Raw genomic sequence first — 20,228 nt, forward strand, 5'->3', positions numbered from 1 at the left:
TTTTCGAAATTAAGAATATTTTCTTCAAAATAAAAACATTTTCCGAATTTTCGTACAAATTTTGTAAAACAGGAACATTTTGATGATGTGAACAAATTTGAAAAAGGGGAACATTTCTTGAATTTGTGAACAAAAAATAAAAATGATTACATTTTTAAGATTTCCAGAACATTTTCTGAATTTGTGAACAAAATTGAAAAACATGAACTATTATTGAATTGTGAACAAATTTGGAAAGCTGGAACATTTCTTTTTCAATTCCCAAACTTTTTTTGAATCTTGAGAACAAATTTTGAAATGGAGAACAATTTTGAAAAATCCTGAACAAATTTGGAACCGCGAACAATTTTTTAAAGCACAAAACATTTTTTAAATCTTGAGAACATACTCTGAAATGGCGAGCAATTTTGAAAAATCCTGAACAAATTTGGAAGTGCGAACATTTTTTGAATACGTGGACAAAAAATTGAAATCCGATACATTTTCTGAATTTTGAAAGTTTTATACTTTTTTGTAATGAGAACAATTTTCGGATTTTGAGAACATTTTTTGAAAACATGAACAAAATTAAAAAAACAATTTATTTTATAGGAAGAGAAGAAAAGAAAAAGAAATAAAAAAGAAAATCGTAAATATTTTGTAAAACTGCAAACATGTTCTGAAAAAGAAAAATAAACTTGAAAAATAAAATGAAACAAAAAACAAAAAACGTAAAAATCAAAAAGAAACAGAAACAGAAAATAAAGAGAAATAAAAAAATAGAAAGCCAAAAAAGAACCAGAAAAAAACGATACAGGAAAAAACCCGGTTCAGGGAACTTTTTAGAAGGTTCCCAAAACCGGTTGGACACATTACGTGTAAGTGGGCCGGCCAATGTCTGTCGCTAGCTGCGCTGCTCTGTGCCATCGCTCGACAGTTCGCCAAAGCGAGCGGCGAATAGGATTTTCCGCTTAAGACACCTAAAAAAAAGGCGCTTAAGGCGCTGAAAAGGAGGTCCCTAAAATTACGTCTGTTTGCCTAGGCCGGTTGGAGTTGGCACTAGCTCAACGGTGGGAAAAGGGAGGTATTCACACGGACTACGCCTGTCATATTTCCGACGATAGAACCAATGACTATATGTTTATTTCAAAACAAAATTTGGTCAACATGATCCTTGGGATCACCTATAACTTATAGCCTTAATGTGGTGTCTGCTGCAGCTCCAGAGTTCACAATCTGGGCCTGGAATTCATGACAAGCTACTCCTAAATCAGTGAATTCGTTAATGAGACCCTTAAATAATATCTCTAGCGAGCACTTGAAATTTTGTGAGCAGCTTTTGTCACCCTCGTCGACATCTTGCACTCCGTCTCCAGCAAGGCATCCAACTTGGGCACCGCCCATGTAAGCTTTGCATCCTACGAGGATGTCACGCCCATACTTCCGGAAATGTCCACCAATGAAGTGCTCAAAATGCTGCAAAATGTTGTAGCCAGGTCAAATGCATGAATAGTCTTCGTAATACCTCTTACATTTTGGCACAGAGGGAGTAGATCATACACAGCACAACTGGTTCACCAAACACATTCTTCACAAACGAAATTGTATGACATCATGTGCAGATTTCCTGCCATGGTGTTAGCTATGCCTGTGCATGTTATGGTAACCATTGGATCCTGGCTACTTTTTGTCCGTGACACATTTTTCTTTGACCTCCTATTGAGTTACCATTTCAGACATTACATCTGTTTGTTTGCACGATTAAATATTTCTAACCAGGTTTCCCTAAAAAAAATCTGACCAGGTGAGACCTGGGGATGGTTGTCAGCGCTATTTTGCTTCAGAAGGTAAAAAAATTTATTGTTCCTCAAAAAAATAAGGTAATCTGTGCTGCATCCTACAGCCGTACGTGGTTGGATTTTACCCCTATTGCTATTTTGTTCAGAAAGGCACCAAGCCTTGTCAAAGTACAGAGGAAATGTGAAAAAACACGCTAATACGTAAGGTACTCCCTCCGTAAACTAATATAAGAGCGTTTAGATCACTATTTTAGTGTTCTAAACACTCTTATATTAGTTTACAGAGGGAGTATCAATTAAGCTGGTCCTCAAAGATGGTTAAAAAAACTAAAAAACCCTGGCCTTAAGCAATGAGATTCAAACTAAAAAATGCATGGATTCTACCATAAAAAATTAACAACCTGCTCTCAGGAGATGAACAAACGTAACATATAAAATTGCACAGATTGTGCCAATCAAGCAAGCAGCTAAGAACCTGTCCTCAGGCTACAGATAAACCTCCAAGAGATCGGTACTGGTTTGTAACAGAGGAAAGGGGTGCGAAAGTGTGTGTGTTGGGGGGCGGGGGCGGGGGCGTCTATGTTTAGAACTTCTTGTAGCGCGTCATGGCATACGGAGCACCGGGGCACTAAATCATTTGAACAGAATTGAAAAGTTGGTACCCAATGCAAAAAAAAATGATGAGGCCCACAGTTCAAGCCATCCTTGTGTGAACAGCGTGCGCTGGTACAAAACATTGCGGGCAAACCATTTAACTGCTGGGCTGGTACAAAACATTCAGCGTGTGCTGACCGTGTGACATCATATGTCAGCCAAATGAAGTGTGTATCCAACACCAGGGATAGTGAGACATTTCTGACATCCAGAAAACTAGAAAAGGAAAACATAGCACCAGTGTATAGATATTCATACCTTTGGTGGATTGCGAAGAGAATACAGCATGGTTCTACAGGATAGCAGAAAAGTCTCTTCATTATAAGCCAGGGACTGCTTCTCCCCAAGGGGTGTGTTAGCATACATCGAATGACCAGGTTCATTGAAATAAGGTTTAGCATTCAGCACCAAGGCTTGAATGGAGACCAGGACCTGCAACATAGTTGAAGTGGATGGGTTCCACATCTCACACCCACTACCAGTCCATGTGTTTAAGAGGCTAAGGCAGACTTTCCCACAGGCATAGAGATTTGGATTAAGCCGCAGACCTCCAGAGCGGTAATTCACTTGCTGAAAATAATAGTCATATATATACATCTCAAATTCTCACATCCATGCTTCGAATAGAGAGAGAAATGAAGAATGAGCTATACTATGTGTGTAGATGACATCAAAGAATACTTACAGGAGGTTTACATGGATACTGGGAAGGGAAATAGACATCAAAAAAGAACAACCCGTCATGGTAAGGAGTGCCTGCAGGCCCAACTATGACAGCTCTAAGCAGGTCCATTCTATCCTCATAAGCTCTTACAAATATTGTATCTGTTCAATTTGGAGAAAACTAGCAGTCAGTACATGAAACCACTATACTCCATGAGTCCATGTTAGTTGCCAAATTATATCCAAAAAGGTTACATTTGGCTAGCCTGAACTCGATGTCATTTCAAACATGCAAATGTAGTTGTAAACATCAATCGCCAGTACACTCGCTGTGGACGCACAAAGGGAGGAAAGGAAAGGCAATAGAAGAAATGTGCAACGTCTTTGGCAAATAGACCATAAATATTTTGTCCCTTACCTGGTAAATCTTTCCCTAGAACTTTCCATTCATGCTGAATTCTCTTCACCCAGTCCTTTGATGGCTGTTAAAGTGACAACTTAGTACTGAAGTAAGAAGATGGAATGCGGACAGAGCATCAACAGAATACAAAGCACTACCTTCTTCACGGTCCGAAACTTCAAATAAAAGTGATCACTGTGGTCACCAACAGTATCAAACTGCTTAAATGCCTTATACTTTTCCTCAATTCCACTTTCCACAATCTTAACTTGCTGCCGCTGCTGCGTTGAATCAGCAGGGGCCACATGTCCCCTTGGTAAATACAACCCCACACTAGGTGGAAAGCCGTAATGATCCACATTCAAGTTAAAGCTGCTATCGTTTTCCATCAGAGGAGTGTTGTAACTATAGTTACTGAAATCATCTTCATCATAAGCGTAGTGTTCCTCTCCAACTGCCCCCAAAACATCATCAAAATAAGCCGGAGGCAATGTACCTGTATGGTAAGTTCCTACGCTTTGCCATGGATAAGAAGCAAAAGAACTTGGGCCAGCAAAATCCATAGGCAAGCCATAAATTGGAAGTTTGGGACCTCCATGGTAAGTTCCCAGGGCATCCCACGGATAAACAACTTTGGAAGAAATAGCACTTGGGCAAGCAATGTCCTCGGCCGCCAAGCCAATCTGAGTGTTCCAACAGAGAAGCATGTATCAATCAATGGTAAATTGCACAAACCAATGGCACCAAAAGTAAGCAAGTACGCAAAGGACCCACCTTTGCATTCTTCCAGCAATTTACAGGATGACCAACAGCTTGTTTATTCTTGTAATCTGATGTCTTTGCATCAATGATTGTAACTCCGTCATGATCATCATCAGCATCAAGTTCGATTATTTCATGAGGAGCAACCTGTTTATTAAACATGTGACGGTTAAAAAAAAGAGGCTGTGTGGTACATTCACAGCATGAACTTCTTTGAAGACTAAAAGAAATGCCAACCATTGCACTCCCACATTATACAATGCGATCACGCACTTATGTTGATTTTGTGGGGGCAGGAGAGAGAAAGAAAGAGAGATTGCCATGCATTTTGCAAAAGGCAAAGCGAGAGAAACATGACAGCCTCATTTGGTTTCCAGTTGATGTTCTTGTAGTTTTGTTTACATTTGTGTATGTATTGTTGATTCTTCTTTTATTGATAGAGACTAACTTTCCCACATAAAACTAACAGCATAACTGTTAGGCACTGTGGCGCTCTTTACAAAAAGAAGCCACATAACAAGACTAGTTCGTTCGTACAGGGATAATGTATCATCTACTATATATAGTTATATACCAATATAAAAAGACCCAAAGGGGCAGATCCAACTAATCTCGGCCATCAAACCATGTGCATCTAATGACCTACATTGCTCCAATGGTGAGTACTCAACATGTTTAGCGTGCAATCATTATCATACCAAATATTAACATTAGCACAAACCGTGCAATTAATACTACCTTCCCTAAAAACATATCCTACCTAATACATCAGCATGCAATTAATGTCACCTTTTTTAACTCTCAATTAATACCCTACATGATATCAACGTGCATTGCACATGCACATTTACTAGAATATTTAGATTGCTATTACTAGAATATTTAGATTGCTAAGTTGAAACTAATACCGTTAGATTTTTCATGAGAAATATGTGCATGCTATAAAAGTTCATAATTCTCTACTAACATGTGCCTACAAAAATTAATGCAAAGATGAATGTTGGAAATCGTGAGATGTCTAAATGTCATCTAGGAGTATTTACAAACGGATGGAGTATTAGAAAGAGAGTTGGCTATACTCAGCTGCAGAAATTGCAAATGTTTTGCAAGAGGTAAATCCATGAAACATAAAAACGGTCAAATCACTGTTTGTCAAAAGAAAAGTCAGATGACACCCTATCGCTTCACATTCATCTGACTACTGAGGATGCTGGGGCATATTACTACCTTCCATGAAGTAGTATTTCTGATGATATGCCTCAGTATCCTACTACCTTGGACAGAAATCACAGCTTATGCCAACCGTTAATATTGAGGCAAAAATCCTACTAATCGAAGGAACAATCATACAAAATTCATTCGAACCAGTACAATACTCAATCGGACAGTCAGAAACGTGGGACTGGGACCAGCCACCTGAAACTATAACTGAACTTGTACAGATCATGCAAACATCATACAAACAATTCGAACATAACCTAGATAATACGTTTAAACTTACGGCACCAAAAATGCATCGCAACCCTAATCCTCACCACACCATGCGTGCGGGTTGGGATTTCACCATCGAGCATCGAACAGTCCACGACAGCTCGACAGAGAAAAAAAAAGTACTTAAAAAGGCAGCCGCCTTTCCAGGCTCCACATCACCTGGGCCCGCTTCCGCTTCTGGCTGACGGAGTTCCATCCAGCGGCGACCTCCGGCGGCACCTCGACGACGTCCGGGTCGTCCAACACCAAGCTTCCCCCGAAGGGATAACTCCTGCGACCAAAACCAACATCCGAAACAAAAGACCCATCAGAAACCGAACCGTACCAGGGGAGCGCGGCGGGTGGAGCGGAGAAGGGCGGCGCACTCGCCTGGAAGATCCCTCCGCCATGGGAGGGGGGAGGCGGCAAATGCGCTCGTCGGCGACGGCGGCGGGCTGCGCGCGTGATGGGGGGTTCTGTTTTGGGTGCGCCGGCGCGTGCGGGGCGAGAGAGATTTTTGCGATAAAAAGCGTGAGGAATAGAAGGGAAGGGGAAAGAAAGGGTCCAAATATTTTGGCCTTTCCTTTCGGCTTTGGTTCGTGGGATTCGGAAAGAGTGGGGCTCCCTCTTTCGGGCCAGGGAAGTGGGCCTGGCCTGACGCGAATCTGGCGTGTGGGGGCACACCGGTCAACTGGAGGTGTGCATGGGTGGGGGGCCCGGGCTGGTCCCTTTGGTTTGTTTGGTGATTCGTCCTTCTGGATAACCTGCGGATCTTTCCAAGGTTGGATGATTTGGCTTTTTTTTAGGGGTAGGTTGGATGATTTGGTGATATAGTACTCCTTCCGTTCAAAATAGATGACTCAACTTTGTACTAAAGTTAGTACAAAATTAAGGCATCTATTTTGAAACGGAGGGAGTAGTTGTCTTGCTCTGACTTTTCCGATCCAAATGGAGAGATCCAAGGGCAACTCTAACACGAGGACTCATTTCCGCATATATATGTTGGCTCGCATGTAACTTAAAGCACTCCTCGGCCAGACCCGTTAGAAACGGTCGAATCGGCAGTTTCCAGCGTGTCAGTCTGGATCGAGCGGGCACCCTTATTTCTCACCTTAAGAGAGACGAGGGGGAGCTCCCGCGTCGGGGGAGCTCTAGATGGGCCAGCCCAGCCGAGTGGGAGGCCACTGCTTGCTTGTTTTTTATTTGTTTTATGTTCTCATTTTGGCTTTATTTTTGTACTTTTTATACTTTATATATTATAAAAAACACTCTTCAAAAACACATTTCAAAAATGTTGAGCAAGTATTTGAAAAATGTTGAATAAATATTAAAAGGTATTTTAAAAGTATTTGAAAAATGTTGATTAAGTATTAAAACTGTTGAACGAGTATATGAAAAATATTGAACAAAATATTTGAAAATGGTGAATAGGTATTAAAAATGTTGAACAAGCATGTGAAAAAATATTGAATAACTATTAAAAAATATTGAACAAGTACTTAAAAAATATCGAATAAATATCTAAAGATTGAACAAGTATTTGAAAAATGTTGAACAAGCGTTCAGACAATGTTCAACGTGTATAAAAAATATTTTTGACATACACGAAAATGCAGAATGAAAGCAAAAAAACAAACATAATAAAAAACAAAGGAAAACAAAAATGGAGAAGAAAAAAGAAAACCAAACAAAAATGAAGAAGAAAAAAGAAAACCAAATAAAAAACAAAGAAAAAGCCTATAAAAACAGAAGAAAAAAACCCTTGAAAAAACAATGGAAAAACAGGTTGTGTTCGCCTCAACTACACATAGCGCGAGAAACTTATCACGTGCAAGACACGAGCGTAGTGGCTAGCGTAGTGACCTCTGTCCGAGGAGACCAAAGATTGATCCCTGCTTCTCCCAATGCCGCTAAAGGTTGTTTCTTCTTCTACTTTCATTACTCCTTCTCTAATCTCCTTTCATCTGTCCCTTTTAATCTACACAATGGTACTTCGATTCGAGGTGAGCTTTACATGAAAAAGATGCACATAGATCGATGTTATTGTTCCATTTTTGCGATTAGTTCATAGTTTCGTCGACCGTAAATGTTCAAGTTTGGAGCTATTTTGAACGAATTTTGTCAAATTCATCGCACATGGTCGACCGTTTGAAATTTTCTTTGACCAATAGCTTCATCTTCACATGACTTTCATGTTGCACGTTTTCTGTTTCGACGATCGTAGACGAATAGATCTAACCTCTTTCTCGTAGAACATAAATACGCATGTATGTGATCTATGTAAATGACACTCCTTAATCTCATGCTCCTCTCACGTGTCCTGCTACATTGGCGTCACCACCGGCGTTGTTTCTCTTGGTATCCTGTCCCGCATGCTGTTTCACTAGTACCACCGCCGGTGTCGTTCCTCTCAACCTCCTCTCTCGCGTCCTACTACACTCGGGCGGTCGTCGTTCTTCTCTGTCCTCCCTCCCACGTCCTGCTACACTGAACCATCGCCGGCGTCATTCCTCTCGATCTCCTCACTCGCGTCCTACTACAATGGCATCGTCGCCAGCGTTGTTCGTTTTGGGCTCCTCCTCCGCGTCCTCCTACACCGACGCGGCCATGGCGCGCAAACTGCATTTCTCCTTCATCTTTTTCTGCCTCAGTTCCATTTGCGTCGCTAGTGTTATGTGCAGTTGTCAACCTTGTAGAATGGACGCCATGTTGTGCCTGGCTTCCCTGCCTGTGTCGTTCCTCACGGTCATCTCGTCCTCGGTCTACACTGACATCGCCATTGCAAGCACACTGCCAAGAACTCTACTATAACTTAGCATGTCATATGAGGGTGTTAACTCTTAATCACGTTGCATGTATGCAACCAAACACCGGGCACTTGCATCTCCCTAGACAATGCACGCAACCAAACGGCACGCAAAAAATGCTCCCCTAATGCAGGCAACCAAACTAACTGCAGGTGGTGGGTTTTTTGCCTACATCAGCACAACCATGCTCAAGTGGGGCAAATATGCAAAGTGCTAAAAACGATGCATGTGACCAAATGCCTCATTGGCTATTCTATGTTTTCGTGTCCGTGAGGATGCATATACACCTTAAATTTGGATCGGGTTTGCGTCCACGGGAATAGGAGACGGACACGCTGCATGCCCGCTCGGGCCCACGCAGCAGCCATCCAACGACCAGAAGCTAGTCCTTTTAAATGTCACGTGTGTTGGGGGCCCGCCAATCTGTGCTCACTCCTCTCACCCACTTGTGATAGCCTGGCTTATTAGGGATGATAGACTACTCATATCAATAAGGAATTCCTTCTTTTCCGGAAGCCCATTCGGACAGAACTTCAAAGTTAAGCGTGCTCAGCTTGGAGTAGTTTCAGGATAGGTGGGTGACCGACCGGAAAGTTGCTCCCGGGTGCGCACGAGTGAGGACAAAGTGCGCAGAAAAGACTAGTATTGATCTATGGGGCCAGTATAGATCCCGCCAGGAGTAACGACCACCGGCGGGTGTGTCCGGGGCGTTACAAGTTGGTATCAGAGCCGACCCTCGCGGTTACACGGATATTTGCGGACATGTGTGCGGTCATGTTGTTCATGACGTTTGTGACCCGTCGTGGCACACGGCATGGCACATGTACTGGACTGGATGCACAGACGTATGTGCCAAGAGGGAATGTTCCTGTGGCCCGACGAGGACGTCGGTTCCTCTGAGTGGGGGTGTATGTGATAGCCTGGCTTATTAGGGATGATAGACTACTCATATCAATAAGGAATTCCTTCTTTTCCGGAAGCCCATTCGGACAGAACTCCAAAGTTAAGCATGCTCAGCTTGGAGTAGTTTTAGGATGGATGACTGACCGGGAAGTTGCTCCTGGGTGCGCACGAGTGAGGACAAAGTACGCAGAAAAGACTAGTATTGATCTGTGGGGCCAGTCTAGATCCCGCCAGGAGTAACGACCACCGGCGGGTGTGTCCGGGGCGTTACACCACTCCTATCCCACACTGCCAACAATCAAAACCCAAGTCCGTCGTCACTGCCCACCACTGGCGCAAATGTCATGGAAGTGGACCCTCGGAAGCATGACCACGAGGCCGGATCCTTCTCAGAGTGTCGCCGCGCGACCTCATTCACCATGACGCCGCTGGGGGCTGCGTCGCTCGTGCGTGACCGTAGGTACGTCCCTTTCGCGATGTGCCAGAGGTACTGGGAGGCAGCCATCCTAGTACCCTCGCCTGACGTGCCCCTACCAAATGACTGACACTTGACCCCAAAAGGGGTTCCAATGCCGCCCGTTCCGGCCTTCGGTCACACATGAGTGGCGGAGATCCACCAACGTCGAGACCTACTTCCAGACGACCCGACTTTCCCCGATGACTCCTCCTACTAGAACACATGGTTCGACAATGAGCACGATCGACCAAGCAGTCGCTCGTGTTTTGCACAGGTACGTGTTGTAGCATCGCCGCGTGCTCCAACGTTCGAGCCGTCATGGGGGGCTCATTATTAAGGATGAGGAGCCCGAGGACGACGAGACCCTCATGACCTCTGAGCTGGTCGAGCTTGCATTGTGGCCAGAGCTACCACTGGCGCTCCACGCATCGATGATGGCGGCCACCGCACCGACCTCACGATATCGCCAGAGCCATGGCAACTGCAAGGGCTAAGTGGGGCAGATATGGACGTAGACTTCCATGTTTCCTTACACGCCCAAGCCACATGAGGAGCACCAGGAGGGGTAGTGGGAGGAGCCAGCTACACAACCGCCCATGTCGGCGGTAGGACAATTGGCACCAACCTGACCATGCCCATGGCCGCCTCCAGTCTACATCGATCTCGTCAGCAACAAGGACGAGGACGAAGAACAATAGATCTAGGATTTATTTATTATCTTAGTTTTATTAATGTAATGAATGGACTTTTGGCAGCCAAATATATACACTCTCCGCCCCATTTTGGGATGGAGGGAATACATTTTAAATCAAAAAATGGGGATAAAATGTGCCTTGTGCATTGAGTCCAGTGAAGGAAGGCAACCAAAGACGTACTTTTGTTGTCCTCCTGGCTACCCAAATAGATAAAAGACAGACACATTTTGTGTTCATTTTGGTCAGCCCGTTGGACTTTCCCTAACAACTATTGCAATAAAAAATATTCCTTTTTGAAAAATGCAATCAAGTTCTAGATCCATCGGTTTCTTCTTTGGAAAAAGATTGCAATCAGACGACCGACCAGGTTGCTCCATCAACCGACACATACGTGCCACGTCGCAATGGGCCACCGCACAACCTCGTTCTCTCGTTCAAATCCTTTCCCCTCTCGTCTTCACGACGACTGCCTTCCCTCCTATCTTTCTTTGAGACTCCCCAGTTGCCGCCACACCTTCACATCACTGTCAATGCAACGCTGCTAAAATGCCACAGCCCACCCCATGACGCAAGCGACCCATAAGGAGGGTGCTCCACGCTCGCGTGCTCGCTGGAAGATGGGATATGATGTGTAAGAGCATCTCCGATCGTTCGCCCCCCCTCCCCCCCCAGGGGCTTGAAATAGCGCCACCTAGGGGCGCGCTGACAAATAAATCGGCATGGGGGCGGTCGGTTTTTCAACCGCTGCCCCAAGGTCGCCCAGACGCCGTTTTTCGAAAACTAAACTCGGCCAAAATTTGGCAAAACTTCGTGCAGGACAAGACAAATTTAGAGGAAATTCACACGGTTTCATTGATATTTGTGCAAATTGAAAACATAATTTTAAAACAAACTAAAAAAGTACTACTACTCCTATACCGCCGCCATGCTGCCTTCTACATGTCGAGGAGCCTATAGAAGTTGGTATAGTCGCCGTCGCCGCCGTCGTCGCCGCCGCCGTCCTTGCTGCAGCCCTGCCCTGGGTCGCCATGGTGGACAGGGTTGGACGGCCCGGGTGCCGCCTCCTCGTCGCTGTCGTTGAGGATGATGACGCTCCCTCCTCGCGGCCGTGGCGCCGGGCGACAATCTCCTCGAGGGCACGGCACTGGCGCTCCATCTTGTCAGACGTAGTCGTCCCGCGCCCATTTGAGGCAGGTATCCTCATCGACGACCATGGCCTCGTGCTCCGTCTTCACGGGAAGGAGCGTCGGCTCGGTCTTTGGCTTGACGAGGCGGGAAGAGGAGGGAGGAGAAGGGACGTCGCCCTCGTTGATGACAAGGGCGCCGTCGCGGGTGCGCCTCCCGAGCAGCGTCTCCCGTGGCTCTGACTTGATGGGGATGAGTGCCGGCGACCCAAAGGAAAGAGAGCCCGACGACGACGAGGACGCCTTCTCCATTTGCCTCGGCGTCCAGGAACTGCCGCGGCGGCGAGAAAAGAAGGGGGCGCCAGGTACTCCAACCGCGGCGGGTTGCCGCCCTTGATGTACTCAAGGACGGCTTCGAGCGTGCGCCCGGGGACGCCCCACCATTGGCGCCGCCCTTCGGAGTTGAGGTGGCCGCGAGGCTCGACACCGTTCGTGGAGGCGAGCTGGTCTTCATGGCGGCGGTGAAAGTACGACGTCCAGAATGTGTGGCTGTCGGGGGCATACCTCGGCTGCTGTCGCGCTTGCTCCGGCAACGACGATCGGATGCGCGCCGATCAGCACCGGTGGGCGGCGGTGGCACTGGGACTCCGCCGGTGCTCAGCCTCCACGAGCCCGTCTAGGATCAAAAGTATGTCTAGAGGGGGGTGATTAGACTACTTGACCAAATAAAAATCTAGCCTTTCCCAATTTTAAGTCTTGGCAGATTTTAGCAACTTATCACAAGTCAAGCAATCAACCTACACATGCAAATCTAAGAGTATAGCGGCAGAATGTAAAACATTGCATATGAAGATAAAGGGAGGAGTTTGGAGGGAGAAAACGCAATGTAGACACGGAGATTTTTGGCGTTTCCGATAGGTGGTGCTATCGTACATCCACGTAGATGGAGACTTCAACCCGCGAAGGGTAACGGCTGCGCGAGTCCACGGAGGGCTCCACCCATGAAGGGTCCACGAAGAAGCAACCTTGTCTATCCCACCATGGCCATCGCCCACGAAGGACTTGCCTCACTAGGGTAGATCTTCACGAAGTAGGCGATCTCCTTGCCTGTACAAACTCCTTGGTTCAACTCCACAATATTGACGGAAGCTCCCAAGTGACACCTAACCAATTTAGGAGACACCACTCTCCAAAAGGTAATATATGGTGTGTTGATGATAAACTCCTTGCTCTTGTGCTTCAAATGATAGTCTCCCCAACACTCAACTCTCTCTCACACAGATTTGGATTTGGTGGAAAAATGATTTGAGTGGAAAGCAACTTGGGGAAGGCTAGAGATCAAGATTCTTGTGGTTGGAATGGAATATCTTGGTCTCAACACATGAGTAGGTGGTTCTCTTTCAGAAAATGAATGCTGGAAGTGTAGGCACGTTTTGATGGCTCTCTCCATGAATGAAGAGTGGGTGGAGGGGTATATATAGCCTCCACACAAAATCTATCTGTTACACACAATTTACCAAACTTGGTGGGACCGAATCATGAAACTCAGTCAGACCAATTTAGTTCAAAATGTGAACGTTAGCCTTTTCGGTGGGACTAACATGTCAACTCGATGGGACCGATTTCATTATGGTTAGGGCATAACGTAATCTCGGTGAGACCGATCACATAAACTCGGTGAGACCGATTTCTATAATAGGCAAACAAAGAGTTGGTCAGGCAAACTTGGTGGGACCGAATCACTCATTTCAGTGAGACTGAAACGTTACGTAAGGGAAACAGAGAGTTTGCATTGCGAATTCGGTGGGACTGATCGCTCATCTCGGTTAAACCAAAACGTTACGAAGGAAAACACGGAGTTTGCAATCCCATCTCGGTGAGACCAAGATCCCTGTCGGTGAGACCGAACTGACTAGGGTTTCTGGCAGTGACTATGTCAAATGAACTCGGTGCCGCCGGATAAATCAAATTGGTGGGGCCGAGTTTGACTTTTGGTTTGGGACATATGTGGATATGAGAAAGTGGTTGAGGGCTTTTGGAGCATATCACTAAGAATTTTGAGCAAGCAAGCCATTAAGCAACACCTCATCCCCTTTTAATAGTTTTGGCTTTTCCTATGGACTAAATGTGATCTTGGATCACTAAACATAAAAATGTAGAGGCTTGAGCTTGAGCTAATATGTGTCCTTAGCATTTTGAGGGGTCCACATTCCTAGTCCATGCCATGCCAATCATTGAACTTTCTGAAATGATCATCTTGAAAGAGCTTTAGTTCAGTGAGCTATATGTTGTTAGGAATTACCAAAACCACACAGGGATAGTTGCACTTTCAGTCTCCCCCTTTTTGGTAATTGATGACAACATATAGACCAAAGCTTTGACAAATGATAATAAGATTGAAATGCATCATCGCTTTGAGAAGTATGTGATAAGTAAGAGCTCCCCCTAAATTTGTGCATTATTTAAAATTTGCTTTTGAATTGCAAATGCACAATCGATTAAGATCATGGGTTACTCTTCCATGTCACATACATCTTGGTGGAGTGCTCAAAATGATAGAAAGTAAAAACATGCACACATCACCAAGGCAAAGTGAATGATCATATAGAATAGATAAGAGATAACATCATTCAAGCATAAGTATTAACGTATGATATGATCAACCACATGATCAAATGAGTATCTCACACACATAAACATAAGGTATCAAGCGAGCACACAAAAGTATCAACCAAATAGCAAAAGAGACAAAAGAAGCAAAAACACTCTCTCTCAAAGCCTATGACCTATACATTTTCCCCCCTTTGGCAACAAGTTACCAAAAAGTTTGAAAATGCATAGTGTTATGCATCTCTCTAGGGTTGATCTTCGGAAGGTGGCGTTGAGAGGACTCCAAGGATGAATGCATCTGCGGAAGTTGATGGAGCTGGTGGAGTGGCAACTGGAGGTGGTACTGATGCTGTGGCTGACAGGTGCTGATGAAGTTGCTCTTGTGTCAGCCATGGGCACTGCAGCGGATCTCTGACCTCTTGGCACTCTTTGAAAGGCATCTGTGCTAGCCTGTCCTTTCTTCTCCTCAGCTTCTTCCTGGAGCTGCTCAACTGTTGTCTGCATCTCTGTCACTTTTAGATCAAGATCATAGAACTTACTCTCAATGATCCTTTCCAGGCTCTCTTGGTTCTGAGTCAGGGTGGCCAATCCTTTCTCAATCCTCAAGGTTGCTTGAATCAGATATGCAAGTTGATCTTGTTTGGTCTTGAGAAACACTTGAGATGCCTCTTCAGCAGTTGGCATCTTTGCAGCTTTCTCAGCCTTAGCTTTCTCTCTTTTCTATTGTGCCTATGCAGATGTAGGATCCTCTTCAGTCATGACAACATTGTTGTCCTCAAAATCTAGTCTCAAGTGTAGATGCTCCTTACCTAACAAGTAGGTGCATGTGCCCATCTTGGAGTTGATGAGCATTTGAATATGTGGAGCATACCCACATGATCTCTTCTGATCAACAGTTGTCCTCTTGATTGTTTCCACAATCAGGCTCATGACTTTGAATTTTGGGGGCACATCAAACAATTGCAGCAAGTTGATGGAATGGCCTCTTATCATCTTGTGATCTCCAGATTTAGGCAACAAGGTATGCCTCAAGATGGTGTTAATTGTGGCCAAACTAGATAACATATAATGAACAGAGCCTAGCTTATGAGTTTCCAGGGCTTTGTCAGGAATCTCCTTGTACATTTTGGCCATTGAGTTGTGGTATTTCTTCTTCTTGGCATAGACATCCAAGTCATCCTCATGCTCTTCAGGGCATTGATCATTTTTGCCCACTCAGCAACTGTTGATTGGTACCTTGTACCCTCAGACATCCAAACAATTCTGCCATCTGGATAGAAATGAGTTGTGGAGTAGAATTGCATAATACGTTCACCATTCCACTTAGTGAGTTTCTGACCCACAAAGTCATCTACTTGACGTCTACTACACAACCTTCTTCTTGTAGACGTTGTTGGGCCTCCAAGTGCAGAGGTTTGTAGGACAGTAGCAAATTTCCCTCAAGTGGATGACCTAAGGTTTATCAATCTGTAGGAGGCGTAGGATGAAGATGGTCTCTCTCAAGCAATCCTGCAGCCAAATAACAAAGAGTCTCTTGTGTCCCCAACACACCCAATACAATGGTAAATTGTATAGGTGCACTAGTTCGGCGAAGAGATGGTGATACAAGTGGTATATGGATAATAGATATAGGTTTTTGTAATTTGAAAATATAAAAACAGCAAGGTAAATAAGGATAAAAGTGAGCATAAATGGTATTGCAATGATAGGAAACAAGGCCTAGGGTTCATACTTTCACTAGTGTAAGTTCCCTCAACAATGATAACATAATTGGATCACATAACTATCCCCCAACATGCAACAAAGAGTCACTCCAAAGTCACTAATAGCGGAGAACGAATGAAGAGATTATGGTAGGGTATGAAACCACCTCAAAGTTATTCTTTCCAATCAATCCGTTGAGCTATTCCTATAAGTGTCACAAACAGCCCTAGAGTTCGTACTAGAATAACACCTTAAGACACAAATCAATCAAAACCCTAATGCCACCTAGATACTCCAATGTCACCTCAAGTATCCGTGGGTATGATTATACGATATGCATCACACAATCTCAGATTCATCTATTCAACCAACACAAATGACCTCAAAGAGTGCCCCAAAGTTCTACCGGAGAATCACGACGAAAACGTGTGCCAACCCCTATGCATAGGTTCATGGGCGGAACCCGCAAGTTGATCACCAAAACATACATCAAGTGAATCATGTGGTATCCCATTGTCACCATAGATACGCACGGCAAGACATACATCAAGTGTTCTCAAATCTTTAAAGACTCAATCCGATAAGATTAATTCAAAGGGGAAACTCAATCCATTACAAGAGAGTAGAGGGGGAGGAGAAACATAAGATCCAACTATAATAGCAAAGCTCGCATACATCAAGATCGTGCCAAATCAAGAACACGAGAGAGAGAGAGAGATATCAAACACATAGCTACTGGTACATACCCTCAACCCCGAGGGAGAACTACTCCCTCCTCCAGCAGAGAGAGAGCACCGAGATGATGAAGATGGCCACCGGAGAGGGATTCCCCCCTCCGGCAGGGTGCCGGAACGGGTCTAGATTGGCTTTCGGTGGCTACGGAGGCTTCTGGCGGCGGAACTCCCGATCTATTGTGCTCCTTGATAGTTTTAGGGTACGTGGGTATATATGGGTGAAAGAGCTACATCAGGGGAGCCACAAGGGGACCACGAGGGTGGAGGGCGCGCCCTAGGGGGTGGGCGCGCCCCCTGCCTCGTGGCTCCCTCGTTCCTTTCCTGACGTGCACTCCAAGTTTTCCCGGTAGCTTTCCTTCCAAAAATAACTTCTCCAGTTGGTTTCATTCTGTTTCGACTCCGTTTGATATTCCTTTTCTTCGAAACACTGGAATAGGCAAAAACAGCAATTCTGGGCTCGGTCTCCGGTTAATAGGTTAGTCCCAAAAATAATATAAAAGTGGATAATAAAGCCCAATATTGTCCAAAACAGTAGATAATATAACATGAAGCAAACAAAAATTATAGATACGTTGGAGACGTATCAAGCATCCCCAAGCTTAATTCCTGCTCGTCCTCGAGTAGGTAAATGATAAAAACAAAATTTTTGATGCAGAGTGCTACTTGGCATAATTTCAATGTAATTCTTCTTAATTGTGGTATGAATATTCAGATCCATAAGATTCAAGACAAAATTTCATATTGACATAGAAATAATAATACTTCAAGCATACTAACTAAGCAATTATGTCTCTTCGAAATAACATGGCCAAAGAAAGTTACCCCTACAAAATCATATAGTATGGCTATGCTCCATCTTCACCATACAACATATTTAAATCATGCACAACCCCGATGACAAGCCAAGCAATTATTTCATATTTTTGATGTTCTCAAACTTTTTCAATCTTCACGCAATACATGAGCGTGAGCCATGGACATAGCACTATAGATGGAATAGAATGGTGTTTGTGGAGAAGAAAAAAAGGAGAAGATAGTCTCACATGAACTAGGCGTATCAACGGGCTATGGAGATGCCCATCAATAGATATCAATGTGAGTGAGTAGGTATTGCCATGCAACGGATGCACTAGAGCTATAAATTTATGAAAGCTCAAAAGAAACTAGTGGGTGTGCATCCAACTCACTTGCTCAGGAAGACCTAGGGCATTTTGAGGAAGCCCATCATTCGAATATACAAGACAAGTTCTTTAATGAAAGATTCCCACTAGTATATGAAAGTGACAACATAGGAGACTCTCTATCATGAAGATCATGGTGCTACTTTGAAGCACAAGTGTGGTAAAAGGATAGTAGCATTGCCCCTTCTCTCTTTTTCTCTCATTTTTTCTTTTCTTTCTTTTTTATTTGGGCCTTTTCTCTTTTTTATGGCCTCTTTTATTTTTCTCTTTTTTATTTTTCGTCCGGAGTCTCATCCCGACTTGTGGGGGAATCATAGTCTCCATCATCCTTTCCTCACTGGGACAATGCTCTAATAATGATGATCATCACACTTTTATTTTTCTTACAACTCAATAATTACAACTCGATACTTAGAACAAAATATGACTCTATATGAATGCCTCCGGCGGTGTACCGGGATGTGCAATGATGCATGAGTGACATGTATGAAAGAATTGTGAACGGTGGCCTTGCCACAAATACGATGTCAACTACATGATCATGCAAAGCAATATGACAATAATGAAGCGTGTCATAATAACGGAACAGCGGAAAGTTGCATGGCAATATATCTCGGAATGGCTATGGAAATGCCATAATAGGTAGGTATGGTGGCTGTTTTGAGGAAGGTATATGGTGGGTTTATGGTACCGGCGAAAGTTGCGCGGTACTAGAGAGGCTAGTAATGGTGGAAGGGTGAGAGTGCGTATAATCCATGGACTCAACATTAGTCATAAAGAACTCATATACTTATTGCAAAAATCTATTAGTTATCGAAACAAAGTACTACGCGCATGCTCCTAGGGGGATAGATTGGTAGGAAAAGACCATCGCTTGTCCCCGGCCGCCACTCATAAGGAGGACAATCAATAAATAAATCATGCTCCAACTTCATCACATAACGGTTCACCATACATGCATGCTACAGGAATCACAAACTTCAACACAAGTATTTCTCAAATTCACAACTACTCAACTAGCATGACTCTAATATCACCATCTCCATATCTCAAAACAATCATCAAGCATCAAACTTCTCTTAGTATTCAATACTCTATATGAAAGTTTTTATTATTCTTGGATGCCTAGCATATTAGGATTATTTAAGCAAATTGCCATGCTATTTAAAACTCTATAAATGATATAAGTGAAGCATGAGAGTTCATCTATTTCTATAATACCACCACCGTGCTCTAAAAGGATATAAGTGAAGCACTAGAGCAACGACAAACTACTTCGAAAGATATAAGTGAAGATCAATGAGTAGTCGAATAATTATGCAACTATGTGAAGACTCTCTAACATTTAGGAATTTAAGATCTTGGTATTTTATTCAAACATCAAGAACAACTAAATAAAATAAAATTATGCTCCAAGCAAAACACATATCATGTGGTGAATAAAAATATAGCTCCAAGTAAAGTTACTGATGAACAAAGACGAAAGAGGGGATGCCTTCCGGAGCATCCCAAAGCTTAGGCTCTTGGCTATCCTTGAATATTACCTTGGGGTGCCTTGGGAATCCCCAAGCTTAGGCTCTTGCCACTCCTTATTCCATAGTCCATCGAATCCTTACCCAAAACTTGAAAACTTCACAACACAAAACTTAACAGAAAACTCGTAAGCTCCGTTAGTATAAGAAAGCAAATCACCATCAAGGTACTGTAATGAACTCATTCTTTATTTATATTGGTGTTAAACCTACTGTATTCCAACTTATCTATGGTTTATAAACTATTTTACTAGCCATAGATTCATCAAAATAAGTAAACAACACATGAAAAACAGAATCTGTCAAAAACAGAACAGTCTGTAGTAATCTGGATCAAACGTATACTTCTGGAACTAATAAAATTCTCAAATAAATTGCTGGACCTGAGGAATTTATCTATTAACCATCTTAAAAAATAATTAACTAAATAGCACTCTCCAAATAAAAATGGCAGCAATTCTCGTGAGCGCTAAAGTTTCTGTTTTTTACAGCATGATCAACAAGACTTTCCCCAAGTCTTCCCAAAGGTTCTACTTGGCACAAACACTAATTAAAAGCATAAAACCACATCTAAACAGAGTCTAGATAAATTATTTATTACTAAACAGGAACAAAAAGCAAGGAACGAAAATAAAGTTGGGTTGCCTCCCAACGAGCGCTGTCGTTTAATGCCCCTAGCTAGGCATGATGATTTCAATGATACTCACATAAATGATAAGAATTAAAACATAAAGAGAGCATCATGAATAATATG

General features: G+C 43.6%; 1 protein-coding gene across 1 annotated transcript; it reads right to left on the bottom strand.

Annotated features, from left to right (window-relative positions):
* Nucleotides 1–1,102: 1,102 nt before the first annotated feature.
* On the bottom strand, nucleotides 1,103–6,346 carry LOC123061893 (putative ubiquitin-conjugating enzyme E2 38). The gene is made up of 8 exons (XM_044485176.1): nucleotides 6,118–6,346; nucleotides 5,908–6,019; nucleotides 4,270–4,404; nucleotides 3,654–4,178; nucleotides 3,514–3,577; nucleotides 3,118–3,257; nucleotides 2,691–3,002; nucleotides 1,103–1,455 (listed from the first exon to the last, which is right to left on the bottom strand). The coding sequence occupies exons 1-8, from the start codon at nucleotides 6,135–6,137 to the stop codon at nucleotides 1,171–1,173; spliced, it is 1,593 nt and encodes a 530-aa protein (XP_044341111.1). The 5' UTR covers nucleotides 6,138–6,346; the 3' UTR covers nucleotides 1,103–1,170.
* Between the last annotated feature and the right edge of the window lie 13,882 nt (nucleotides 6,347–20,228).

This window comes from Triticum aestivum, chromosome 3A, assembly GCF_018294505.1.
Source record: "Triticum aestivum cultivar Chinese Spring chromosome 3A, IWGSC CS RefSeq v2.1, whole genome shotgun sequence".
In the NCBI taxonomy this organism is placed as follows: domain Eukaryota; kingdom Viridiplantae; phylum Streptophyta; class Magnoliopsida; order Poales; family Poaceae; genus Triticum; species Triticum aestivum.

Coding starts and splice junctions, on each gene's coding strand:
- LOC123061893 (XM_044485176.1), bottom strand. CDS start 6,137: ATGGCGGAGGGATCTTCCAG. Junction 6,020..6,117: donor ATGGCGGAGGGATCTTCCAG/GCGAGTGCGCCG, acceptor TTTTGGTCGCAG/GAGTTATCCCTTCGGGGGAA. Junction 3,003..3,117: donor AGTATCCATGTAAACCTCCT/GTAAGTATTCTT, acceptor TATTATTTTCAG/CAAGTGAATTACCGCTCTGG.